The sequence below is a fragment of the Antechinus flavipes genome, chromosome 6 (assembly GCF_016432865.1).
Source record: "Antechinus flavipes isolate AdamAnt ecotype Samford, QLD, Australia chromosome 6, AdamAnt_v2, whole genome shotgun sequence".
Taxonomy (NCBI): Eukaryota; Metazoa; Chordata; class Mammalia; order Dasyuromorphia; family Dasyuridae; genus Antechinus; species Antechinus flavipes.
Window position 1 is genome coordinate 248,668,486 of NC_067403.1, and position 13,823 is coordinate 248,682,308.

The 13,823-nt window shown below is 37.6% G+C and overlaps 1 protein-coding gene across 1 annotated transcript; it reads right to left on the minus strand.

The window, feature by feature from the left end:
- Positions 1-6,737: 6,737 nt before the first annotated feature.
- On the minus strand, positions 6,738-7,676 carry LOC127540369 (olfactory receptor 1444-like). The gene has a single exon (XM_051965023.1). It carries the CDS (start codon positions 7,674-7,676, stop codon positions 6,738-6,740), a length of 939 nt encoding a protein of 312 aa, XP_051820983.1.
- Between the last annotated feature and the right edge of the window lie 6,147 nt (positions 7,677-13,823).

Consider the following 13,823-nt stretch of genomic DNA (forward strand, 5'->3'; position numbering starts at 1 on the left):
AAGTCTTCTTTGCAATGTGGAGAAAATAATAGAGATGAAATCATTTATGAAGTGTTTGTCCAGGGATAATAACAGAGCAAAGGCCGCTGTCTCTCAATTAGATTGACTGAATAAACATACCAAAGAAGGAGACAGACATCAAAGAAAGGATATCAATATAAAACTGCATGATTTTGAATATTATTACTGCAAACAAAAGAATAGAAAACGCACAGAAAACCTACAATAACATCCAGTGAGATTTCTAATAATAATAATAATAATAATAATAATAACTCATGATTTGATGGCAGAAAACTGACTTTGTAATGAAAAAGACATATAGCTTGTTTCTGAATGTCTGTGTGACCATAAGAAATTTACTTGCCTTTCCCTTATCTCAAGAGAATCCTCTAAAAATGCAAGTTATAACCAACTTCTAGATTTCTGTGAGTAGAAGAAAATACCACACTGGAAGGCCAAAGAAATTAGGACAATAAACCAAAATAAACCAAAAAACATACATTTGGGGAAAATAGAAATTTACTGTTCTGAAGAACTTGCCTCAAAAATACTACCTGAGATATGTAGTTCAAGTATTTTAATCCCCAAGTCATTTAATTTATGTGCTATATATCTTAAACAAGATCTGACCATGAGAAGACTTCTAGTACTCAATATTATACCTATAGTCCTCTTAGAAAATGAATCTTTTTTTTAACTTCAGAAAATATCATGGGCCTCCGCCCATGGAGTTGTGAGAAACTGTTGAAGTTCCCCAAAATCCTATAAATTGAAAATTGGAGACTTCATGGTTAGAAATCTACAGAGAAAGATACTTCCTAGGAATACAGCCCTTCTGATCCATAAATGCTAAAGAGAATATAGAGTGGGGAGATATAAAGTATACTATAATGACATAAATAGAAAAGTATTAGGTTTATTGTTGAATTAAAAGGATGAGGCTAATGATGATTTTTACCTCCTTAGAAATTTTCATGAAAGCTTATTCCTCAGGCTATAGACCTGAGGAGGCTTCAACATGGGAATGATTATGGTGTAGAAGACAGATGCAGAAGAAATGATTAGAATTGGATTTTAAGTACATGAAGATTCTTATCCCATAGAATTTGGACACTGCTGTAAGGGGCAAAGTACAGGTGAAGGGAAACTGAATGTATCCTCAGGATGGCAATAAAGATGAATAAATAGGATATTAAGATGATTATAATGACATGAAAAAAGACATTGAATCTCACAACAAAGAAAAGAATCAGTTTGTTGATGTGTGTTTCAAAATAAGAGAGACTCACAAGTACTAGAAAATCATGGGAAAAGTGACTGATCACTTATCCCAGAAGTCAAATGGAGGTGAATGGAGGAATTCAGAAAACCCCAGACATAGGAACCAATGGCCAGACCCATACACACATTGGATATCATGATGGTGGTACAGTGGGGAGGTAGGGGTTACATACAGCTGCGTCATGTTGGTCACAGGCCATTGCAGCCCAAAGAAAACTTTCAACAGAAAAGCCCACAAAGATGAGAAACTGCAATACTTGCATTGTAAAGACATGACCTTGTTCTCCTTAAGAAATCCAGTCATTGCCTTAGGAGTAAGAACTATGGGATAGTCAAAACCCACCAGGGAGGTTCCTGAGGAAAAAGTACATAAATACAGTACAAAAAAGTACAAAAATCAGGATTATCACCCCCAGGTCTCCCACTAAAGTGATGAGATAGATGACAGTGAACATTATGAAAAGAGGGAAGCTCTGGGGCATCTGTTAATCCTACTAGGATGAATTCATTCACTTCTGATCTGTTCTTCCTAATTACCATTTGGGAGCTGAATCACTGACCTGTGAAAGGAAAGAAGCTATCAAAAGAATTAATTCAATGCAATGAGTAGACATATAGTACTAGACATAAAGTACTGCCAGACATATAACTTGAATGGGGGGTGGGATAAAAGGGATAAGGAGGATTGAAGTGGTTGTAAAGGTGATTATTCTAGGGCCTTCTAATTCATTATTATCAGATTCTTTTTTTTAAGATTCTTGAATATTCTTCCCCATTTTTAAAAATCTACTGGATTTAACCATTCCAATTTTGTTCCTTCATACATGAAAATTTTCAGGAGTCACCCAGTTGCTCTGGCTCCCCCACTCCAAACAAGGTGTATTTACTTTGTATTATTCTGTATCACCTACCTGGGTGTCCCAAAACTCTTAGTATAGATTTAATTAATCTTTAATTAATAATTAATAAAATTAAATTATTAAAAATTAAGCTTCTAAAGCTAAAAATATGTACTAAGACTTTGGGGGCACCGTGTGTGTGTGTGTGTGTGTGTGTGTGTGTGTGTGTGTGTGTGTGTAGAGGGAGAGAAAAAGACAGAGACAAACACAGAAGACCCCACAGAGAGAAAGAGAGAGAGACAGAGAGAGAAAGAAACAGAATTGGAAACAGAGACAGAAGGGGGAGAGACAGAGAAAGAGAGTCCAAGACAGAGAGACAGAAAGTGACAGAGATAGAGAAACAAAGACAGAGAGAAACAGAAAGAGACAAAGAGAGAAAAATAGAGACACAGAGAGAGCGCACAATATTTTGTCTTTGTATGTTCGAGTTAAAAAAAAAAAAAGATTTGATAGTGGATAGAAAGCTAATCCTAGAGCTAGGAAGATCTGAGTTCAATTTTCACTTCTCTCACTTATACAGCAAGAAAGCAAGTTGCAAATCATTACACCACCAAAATAACAAGTTCACTATCTAATCTTAGCCTTGTCCCCTAGTGCCTAGAACAGTGTCTGGCACATAGTAGGTACGCCTGACAAACATTTCTTGGTTGATATAAATAGGTAAAAGGATAGATAATCCATATATGTGTGTGTATATACATATATATATATATACATATGTATGTATGTATGTATATGTAATTTTAAGGTTGAAGAGGCTTTAACAATTGAGGGAATCAAGAAAGGTCATGCATAGACCTTTTTTATTTTTTCCAGAAAACTTCACTCTAAGAACATAAAATCCCCTTAGCTTAATAAGGTTCATTAAACAAATGACTCAATCTACATTACAGAACTCAAACACGAAGCTTTTGTTTACTGTACAGAGGCAAAGGACAATGGCTGTGAACCATTACAAGCACGTTATATTGGTGGTTGTTCAATTGTTTCTGTTGCATTCCATTTTTGGTGACATTTGGGGCTTTCCTGGCAAGGATACTGGAATAGTTTGACATTTCCTTCTGCAGTTGAGTTTATGGATGACAAAAACTGAGGCACATGAGCCAGCTGCCATGCCCAAGATCACACAGCTAGTAAGTGGCTGAAGCTGGGTTTGAACTCGGGTCCTTCTGATCCCAGGTAAAGTCTTGTATCCTCTGAGAACTGAAAGGGAACTCGGATACCATCCCCTTCGTCTTGCAGAGGCAGAAACCTAACGTCAGAATGGAGAAGTGAGTTTCTCAGAGTCACCACAGGCACCAGGACTAGCCTCATGATCCCCTGACTCCCCTTCATTCCTTAGTCGACTGCACCATGTTTTTCACAGTCCAGTTCCTGGCTGTGCATTTTCACTGGCTGTTCCCTCAGTCTGGAAGCCTCTTCTTCTTCTTCTCTGCTTCTTGCAAGACTCAATTCAAATCCTACCTTCTATAAAGAACCTTTTCCCAGTTTCTTCTCCTGCTAGTATCTTCCTTTTGCTATTACCCCTCACTTATACTGTATAAATATTATTTTTATTTGTATTTTGTCTCCCCCTTTTGAACATGAGCTCCTCTGAGGACGTGGATCCTGTTTTTGTTTTTCTTTATATTCCCAGTACTCATACGTAGCATTATTTAATAAATGCTTATTGGCTGACTGCCCATTGCACTACTTTTTGAATGTAGGAGATTCCCAAGCTAAAACTTATACCTGTAATAAAATAACTTCTGTGCACTTTGGTTAATGGACCTGAGAAAGAGCCTGTGCTGTATTGTAGAGTTAAATATACAAGGTCACATGCTAAAAGCTGTAATCCCCATGAAAGCGCTCCTTAAAGGTTCTTGGATGGTGACTGATAATAAAGGCTCCTTCCTGAAACTGCTGCTTAATCCCAAAGGATCTATTCTCTCTTGGATGTCCTCCTACAGTAGAAGGGCCTTTAAAACCCCCATGATTGAAAGTGCCCACTTTGTGTTAACCTTTTAAAAAGGCTACCGATGGAGACCTATTCTCAACAAAAAGAAAAAAGTATAAAATGCTTTACATATATTTGTTTTTTAACCCTTATCCCCTTCCTGTAGGGCAGGTAAGTAAGGCAGGTATCATCCTTGTTCTCTGAACTGGGAAAACTCAAGCTCAGAAGAGGAAATTGAGTCTCAGAGAGATTAAAGGTCTTTCCTAAAAACATACAACTATTAAATGGAAGAGACAAGATTCAAAATTAAGACAGTCTTTGATTCCTTTCTCTATGTCATTAGGTACCTAAGTGGTTTCTCATGGCTATGTGGAGTTAAAGATAAGAGTTAATCTATTTATCTGCTGTTGAAATTACCAAATATTTGGAGTTGAGATAAATTGGAACTAAAAACTCCATCATCCAATTAATGAGATATAAAATTCAGCATTATTTCTCCCAACATATGTACCTACACTCTTTCAAATATAAAACCAGAGCAGTAGCAGGACTTGGGAATTAAATAACCAAGTTATTACTGGCTTAATAGGCCGGTACTTTTCTAAGCTGTCCTTGCCTTATATTCTGGGTGAAAAGAAGTTCGTATAAAAAGGCACTTAGGCCCTCCAAGAGGAGAAAAAATTAATTATGTTTCTTTGAGAAGATTAGATGGACTGGGATCATGAAGAAAAATCAATGATCAATGTTTCTCCTCTAAAAATAATGATTAACATAATATTATACTTTAAAGTTTGTAAAATATTATCTGCCTATGTTATCTATGTAAACATATATATGTATATATATAATAATATGAAGATCAAATGAGGTAGATATGAGATTTTAACATGTGATATATAATTATGATTATATGTTGGATGATATATATCTAGTAACATCTACTCCCACATGAAATTATATATTGTATAATATTATATTATATATAGGTATATATGTTATATATTATGGATATATATGATATATATACATATATATAAAATCTCATTTGATCTTTACAATAAGCCTGGGGACCAATAGCTAAGATAGATAAATGGATAGATAGATAGATAGATAAATGAATATAGACTTATGCTTGTGTGTATGTGTGCCTCTCTACATAAGCATATATGTATATATTACATGTAAATGTACATTATAAATATATATATACACACACACATATGTGTATATATAGTGCTTTGTAAACCTTAAAGCATTATGTAGGGGCAGTTAGGTGACACAGTAGATAGAGCACCGGTTCTAGAGTCAGGAAGACCTGAGTTCAAATCTAGCCTCAAACATTTTACACATTAGCAATGTGACCCTGGACAAGTCACTTAACACCCAATACCTTGCCAAACTAAACAAAAGCATCATGTAAATGTTATTATTTTTCTAGATGATACATGTTTAAACTTGTTTTTATTTGATCCTCATGACAAGTTCTATCATTATCATCCCCAATTTATAGAAAAGGAAAATTTTACCCAAAGTCACAGAGCTGGTAAATTTCTGAAGGAGGATTTGAACTCAGGTCTTCCTGATTCCAGAATTGGTGCTCTATCCGATGGCCAAGCTCCATGAGCAACAATCTATGAGAACTGCGTAATCATGTACGATTTTATTCTCTCTTTTTTATCTTTATATTCTGTGGAACTCAATAGAAAGGGCCCTGGCCCAAATTGTTACCCTTTTATTATGCTTCTACTTTTAATATTTGGTGAACCAATGTGCTAGTAGATTGTATAACTTTTTTTTTGTAATTGAATATAAGTGTTAGAATGTGAGCTCATCTTCCTTAGAAGATCAGATGGAAACTATTTGAAATGGAAAGTATTTCTGGATGGCCTCCAGTAGCAGCCAGGATGAAGGGAATAATATACATGTCTTCCTGTTCCCGTGTAGCATGTAGCAAAGATATTTGATCCTAATATTAGATGCATGAATTCTGGTAGAGTGGGATTTTAAAATGCCCACTTACTGGAAACTATAAATGGCAATAGCAAATGATGTATTTGCCTCAGTTCATTTTCTGCTTTGAACATATAACCACACTGCTAGCTTGCACTGTGACTGGATACAGCTAAATACTACTCTTGAGCTTTTGTAAACTATGATTCTTCTTGCTTTATATAAGCCTATTATACTCCTTGGTTTATTGGTGCTTTTATTCTATGCTTTGTTGAAACACAAAATATAAAAATTTCAGGCCCTGACTCTATAGGTGGTTGGGAAGGTCTGTTGAGTTGGGTTATGGCTCTTGTTCCTAGCTAATCTAATATATAAGGATTTTTTTATGTAGAAGATAGAGAGCAGGAGTTGGAGTTCAGAGACTCTGGGTATGGTTTCTGCTAAGGGATCTCCATCCGGCCTCAGGAAAACCACTGGGATTTAACTACTGAGTCTTAGACTGGTCATGATTTATAAATCTGTGAAAGTGGAGGAAATTCTCCTTCTTCCTTTCCTGAGTTCACACTCCAAGAGTCATAGGATCATCTGATCTAGAACTATCGGGGAACTCAAAGACCAATTATAGAGGAACAAACTGGGGCTCATTCAGTCAAAGCCACCTGGAAAGTTTAGACGTTCCTAGAAAACCTCATCTGTTTGACCATTTTGCCGAGGGCATTTTTGACTTCCTTGTTCCTCAGGCTGTAGATGAGGGGGTTCAGCATGGGAATCACCACCGTGTAAAAGACCGAGGCTATTTTGTCAGTGTCCATGGAGTGGCTGGAGCCAGGCTGTAAATACATGAAGATGATTGTCCCGTAGAAGATGGAGACGGCCGTCAGATGGGAGGTGCAGGTGGAGAAGGCTTTCTGGCGGCCCTTGGCTGACTTCATCCTTAGGATGGCGATGAAAATGAACAGGTAGGAGATCAGAATCACCAGGAGAGTAAAGAAAACGTTAAAGCCGACCACGAAGAAGACGACCAGCTCGCTGGCGTGAGTGTCGGAGCAGGAGAGAGCCAGGAGCGGGGGGATGTCGCAGAAAAAGTGATGGACCACGTTGGAGCCGCAGAAGGAGAGGCTGAAGGTGTCTCCTGCATGGATGGAGGCGTTCACAAACCCACAGATGTAGGAGCCCGTCACCAGGCAAATGCACACGGGGGCTGTCATGGTGCTGGCGTAATGCAGGGGCTTGCACACGGCTGCGTGGCGGTCATAGGCCATGGAAGCCAGCAGGTAGCATTCCACGGTGGCAAAACCAACGAAGAAAAAGAACTGAGCGGCGCATTCCGAGTAGGAGATGGCCTTGTTCCCTGAGGAGAGAGTGGCCGCCACTTTGGGGGCTACGGCCGAAGAGTAACCCAGATCCACCAGAGAAAGGTTACTGAGGAAAAAGTACATGGGCGTGTGGAGGCGGGAGTCCCAGTGGATCAGCACTATCATCCCCAAGTTTCCCACCAGAGTGAAAAGATAGATGAACAAAAATACCAAGAAAAGTGGGAGGTGAAGGTTGGGGTCATCTGTCAGACCCAAGAGAATGAACTCTGTCACTCGGGTGCTGTTTCCCATGAAAATCTGATGCTTCTTACTTCTACCTGTGGGAGGGAAAAAAGGGACTGATGAAATAGGGATGCAGTCATGCAAACAGCAATTATTGCACACCTACTATGTGTCAGGCACTGTGCTTTGTGCTGGAGACACAGAATAAAAACTAAGCAGTCCCTGACTTCATTCTTGCATTCTACTGCATGTACATGAATAAATACAAATTCTACACAAAGTAGGTAAAATATAATAGGAAGAAATATAAATAACTTTATATAATAAATGGTTAATTTAAAGTCTATTCATTCTAATTCTGTTCATCAGTCTGAGAAGGGAAGACCCTTAGAATTTCTGGCCAGGACCCAAACAATTGCTATTTAACTCACTCTGAATCAACAGAACCCAAACCATGGGCAAGTGGGCATTGGGCTGGGTCAATTATTATTGGCCAATCGATGAGAACCAATGATTTGGGTTTTTGCACATGATCAAATTCTGGTTTTTCAGAGCTATATTTCAAGAAATCATAAATGAAAATGAGACAATATTTACAACGCTCTTGGCCAGCCTTCAAGTACTATATAAATGTTAGCTGTTCTTCTCAAGCAGACCTTTTGATTCTGGTCCATGTTCTCTACCTGATTGTTATTATAAGAATTATAATAGTTGTATGGAAATTATTCTGAAAAGCCAAATCTTCAAGCTTGAGGAGTGAAGAAAGAGCTAACTCCTAATTAAAACAAACATATTTTAGAAAAAGTTTTATTTTCTATGTGATTTTTTCCCTTGGATTTATGTCTTTTCTTTGACTATAGCTATGTTGATCAGATTAAGGGTTAGGGTTAGAGTTAGAAGTATAAACAGGGTGAGAGCATGGTGCAAATGGTAAAGGAACAAAACAAGGACATCCCAGAGTAAACTTCTTCCCTGCCCTTGCCTCAAACAGCAAGGTTGAAGATTGCCAGGACATGCCCAGAATGGTGCTTCTTCACTTTGATAACTACCGTGCTCTTCCTCCCCAAGCAGTTTGAAGAAACCTCAGAGGGAATGAGGAGGGGGAAGCTTCCCCAGAGTTATATTCCAGGTGAGCTTCTGGCTCCTACTATCTAAGACACAAGGATTGCTATTATTTTCTATGTAAAATAAAGTGGGAAAATAGCCAGGCGAGGTTGATTGAACCCCCAAGAAAAGAGGTTCTTGAAAATTCATTCTTTTGGACATTAGGGAAAGAAGGACTGTGGGATGAGAAGGAGAGTAAGAGAGATTTTAAAACTTTTACATAAAAAGAGTGAAATGATGGATATACACAGAAGCAGCCACAGTGCCCTTCTATCCTGAAAACCTCCCCTCAGTGGAATGGCATCAGGGAATTTTTTGGTCTATTTTATGAAAGTTGTCCAAGTCATACTGTCCCTAATAAATAAAGGCTTCTAGGATTTAGAGTTAGAAAAGATTGCCTCATTCAATGAAAAACCTTCTAATGTAGAAAAAAAATGGTCCAGAAAGACTAGATTTGGGAAGTAGCAAAATTAAAATTTGAACCCAGGTTCTCTAATTTTAAGATCTCTATGAAATATATAATGCAAGCCCTTTGATGGGAAAAGAGAAAGGAATCTAAAAATATCTAGTATTATCCTGTTGAATTCTTATAATAGCTGTGAGGTAGGTAGGATAGTTAATAGTATCTCCATTTGACATCTAAGGAAACTGAGGAACAGACTGGCAAAGGGATTTGCCCAACATTACACAGCTTTTAAGTGACAGGAGTCAGATCATCCAACTTCCAATCCAGTGTTCTTTATATATAACCCACTGTAACTTTTTGATGAAGCAAGTGTAGGTAAGGGGAAAAAATTCCTCATTTATCATGGCCTAAAAAAAGCTCAGAGACATCCTGTCCTACCTCCTATCTTCCCATCAGCAATGGCTATCACATAATAAATTCACCACAGACACCACTCCCAAATATGGGGTAGGAATACTGGATGGGAGTTATTCTAAGAAAGCCAAGAAGCTAATGTATGCATTGTATATGGTCTTCCAAGACTCCTCTGGACATCTCATCAATCAATTTCCCTAAGCCGAAACTGACTACTTTAGCATATTAACTGAAGTCGCTGCGATCTAATCAATTAAAAAAAAAAAAGTCTTTTCTGCATTGGATTCACCTTAGCAAACTATCCCACTGCAGATAGTCATCATTTTCCAGCAACAATTAATGTAAAAGGCCCCTAATCTGTGATACTCTCTATGATTTCTTGATGTGAAATTATTTCCATACTGCATTTCATTAATAAATTATAAATAAAATAATAAATAAATTAACAAATGAAATTCAGAAGAAGAAAATCTGGGTATTGATTCTAGGAGAATTCTAGGAGGCTCATTGAAATGGCAGCACGAAGAAGTAAATGTCTAAATACACAAAGTGGAAGAATTTCTGGATAATTTGGAGCTTTTTCACATTATAACCACTGAATGCAGAGTTCCTCTGCCACCTGTGCCCCCATCACAGAAATGAGCCCTTAGTCTCTTAGTGTCATTGGGAAAATCATTTCCTCCTCTCCCCTGCTCATAATAGCCTCCCATCTGCCTAATCAAAGGAGAGGAGCAGTCCCAAGTGTTGCCCCAATATTTTGTGGGCTTCAATTTGCTCCATCTTAGGGATGCTCTACCTGTACTTTATTTGTTTGAGAGTAGGCTGGGAATTTTTGTGCACACACCTATGAACCTTTCTCCCAGAAAGTTTCCCATCCCTCCTACCTAGTTTGAGACGATTGGCCATCAAGAGTTAATTATTTAGGACATACATACCTGAATCCCTGAGAATTTGAGAGCTTTTTGTGATGATTAATTTACAACTGCCTCTGGACTTAAATTGGTCTTAATTTAAAGGCATCTATGTATAGCAAAGAGTCTCTTGGCTCTCAGAGGCAACTATCTCCACTTCCCAGGATGGTTCTGAGATCAAAAAAAGAAAATGGCTTTAAAAGCAAAATAATAATCTTTGCAAAAGGAATGTTCTTTGTCAGACCCTGAATTGGGATTTGGAGTGCAGACAAGTCAGGGTATCTCTGATCCTCAGGACGTTTCAGATGTCAAAGTATTTCTACAGTTTGCGCTCAAAAAATGCCTTGATCGAAATTCAGGTACTGTGGGGGACAGGGATCATGGTGGAAGCTAAGACAGTCCTACCATGGATTTCCAGTGAGATAGAGGCACACCCCACTATTCACAGAGACTGAGATCAGACAGAAACCTGCATATGTATAAGTGCTCGAGTCCCCTGAGGCAGAGGTCTCTTATGGTTGAATCTCTAGGTTCTGAGTTTTGTTATAATAGTAAATGCAATTAAAAAGTTGTTTATCGGGGTGTGGGGTGATGGAATCCTAATTGTTGCACAGAGGGACTCTGAAAAGCTTAGATGAACCAGGTAGAATCATATGGTGATAGTCATAGAACCTAAGAGCCAAAAACGTCTTGAAACATAAAATGGCAAAACTTTGAAGGAACTTTGAACATGGAACCTTAGAATTAGAAGGGGGACCTTTTACCTGATATAATGTATATTCTAAGCTCCCTTTTCCTTTTATATTCTAAGTTCCCTCCCAGCTCAATACTCTGTATTCTAAGATCCCTTTTATCTCTGACATTTTATGTTCTAAGTTCTGAGTTGGAAGATACCAATTTAGTCCAATGCTCTCAATTTACAAAATTTAGAAACTGAGGCCCAAGTGGAAGGAATTTGTCCAAAATCACATAGTAAATATCCAATATTCTCCCTACTTTAAAATCACAAATCAACATATATCATACAGTTTTATCAACTGGTTTTCAATTGTTTGGTAGAATTAACCCCCTCCCCGACAAAATAAATGACAGTTTTATTTGGCTCAATGGATGGAATTGGGCTTGGAACCAGAAAAGCTGAATTCAAATCCTAACCTAGATACTAACAGTTTGATCCTGAGTAAGTCACTTAACTTTTTTGCCTCAATTTCCTCACCTGTAAAGTGATCTAGAGAAGGAAATGACAAACCACTTCAGTATCTTTCCCAAGAAAACTACAAATGGGGTCACAATGAGTTGGCCATGACTGAACAACATAATAACCCTGTAAGATAGAGTATTGTACATATTTATAACCTAATTTTAGGATTTGATATTAATTGTCCTGAAGCTCCTCCCTGCTGCCTGCTGTGAAAATTATTAGGAGTTTCAGGATAAGGGAGAAGGAGAGGAAGCATGTGACACTGAGGTACAGAATGGTGGTGAAGATTGAAGTGAAAAAGAATAGAGACAGGATGTGCCTGGGGAAAATGGCTGCTTGTGGGGATTGGCTGTTCCATTCACCCTGTTCTCTGATACTAGCAATCCTACTATACATTTCTTATCATCTCGCATTACCTGGTGAATCTTCCAGTCACAAAGCTAATAAAAGTAGAAGCTGGTACTGGAAACCAAATTTTCTTGCTTCAGATCCATAGAATCCTTATCTCAGTCTCAGTTCCCTTATCCATAATTTTTTTTAAACCAGACTTGAGATTTCTTAGATGTAAGGGACTTCTTCCACTATAATTTAGAGTTCTTTCCATAGCTTTAAACAGTGTTTTCCTTATGGATACCTTGAAAATGAGTAGATATCTAGTAGACCAACTTAGTGCATTGATGTCATCAATAAATACAAACCAAGATTCTTTCCTAGTTATCTCCAACCCCATCAAAATAGAAAAGGTGACAAAGGATTTCTTTTTGAAAGGATAATTTAAAGTCTGTTTTCCTGTTATACAAATTAAGTTAATCTCTGTGTGATTATCCTTATTCTGTCTCTTAATTGTGTATGTTTCCCAGGTCTCAAGATGATAAAAATTCAGACTTGATTAGAAGGTACCTATCTAATCCAATCCGTACTTGAATAAGAATCCTCTTCAGCCTCTGTTCTTCCCTATCCATATATTCTCTTTTGGAGCCAAAATCCATTTTCATGGCCTCAAGTTTGTGGCTGTTGTTTAGTGATTTCAATCATGTCTGACTCTTTGTGACCTCATTTACGGTTTTCTTGGCAAAGATATTAGTTTGTCATTTCCTTCTTCAATATATTTTATAGATAAGGAACTAAGACAAACAGTGATTTGCCCACATCTTTGGCTCTGTCAGCTTTCCAGAGTTTAATTTTCATATTTTCATCTGCTTTTATTGATATCCTTACTTATAATCCACCATCAACTCAAGCTCAAAATATCTCAAAATCAATTATCTTTCCCTCAAACTTGGCTCCTTTTCCCAGGGTCACCTAACAGCATTAGCATGTATAGGTCAAAATTCTTAATAAAACTCTAATTTCACTTGTGTAAGACATTCTCAATAAGAAAATTTCCTTTAACATTGGAAGACTTTACCAGCTCTGTAACTGAGGATCTCAAGGAACTGACTGAGGGACCAACTAGATAGCTCAGTGGAACCGGAGTCAGGAATCAGGAGACATTTAATACTAATAGAGATTGTATCTGAAACTGTCTCTCTATAGTTCTCAAAGATAAGCATAGAGCCAGAGAGACCTGAATAAATATTGCTGTTTTGACTAATTTGGTTCAAGCTTTGGGCTACCCTCTGAGAATACAAAGGCAAAATATAAACAACTTTTTCTGTCAAGTTGCTCCCATTTAACTAGGATTGGTAATGATGAAGAAAGAAGAAAGAAAGAAAGAAAGGAAGGAAGGAAGAAAGAAAGAAAGAAAGAAAGAAAGAAAGAAGAAAGAAAGAAAAAGAAAGAAAGAAAGAAAGAAAGAAAGAAAGAAAGAAGAAAGAAAGAAAGAAAAGAAAGAAAGAAAGAAAAGAAAGAAAGAAAGAAAGAAAGAAAAAGAAAGAAAGAAAGAAAGAAGAAAGAAAAAGAAAGAAAGGAAGGAAGGAAGAAAGAAAGAAAGAGAAAGAAAAAGAAAGAAAGAAAGAAAGAAGGGAGGGAGGAGGGAAGGAGGGAGGGAGGGAGGGAAGGAGGGAGGGAAGGAGGGAGGGAACGAGATAAGGGAGAGAGGAAGGGAGGGAGGGAAGGAGGGAGGGAAGAAGGGAGGGAAGGAGCTGACTTAGGGTACTAATGAGAGATTACAAGCTTTGCCCAGATTCACATGACCAAATCTATCAGTGGATTTTCTATGTAATTTGACATAGAATTTT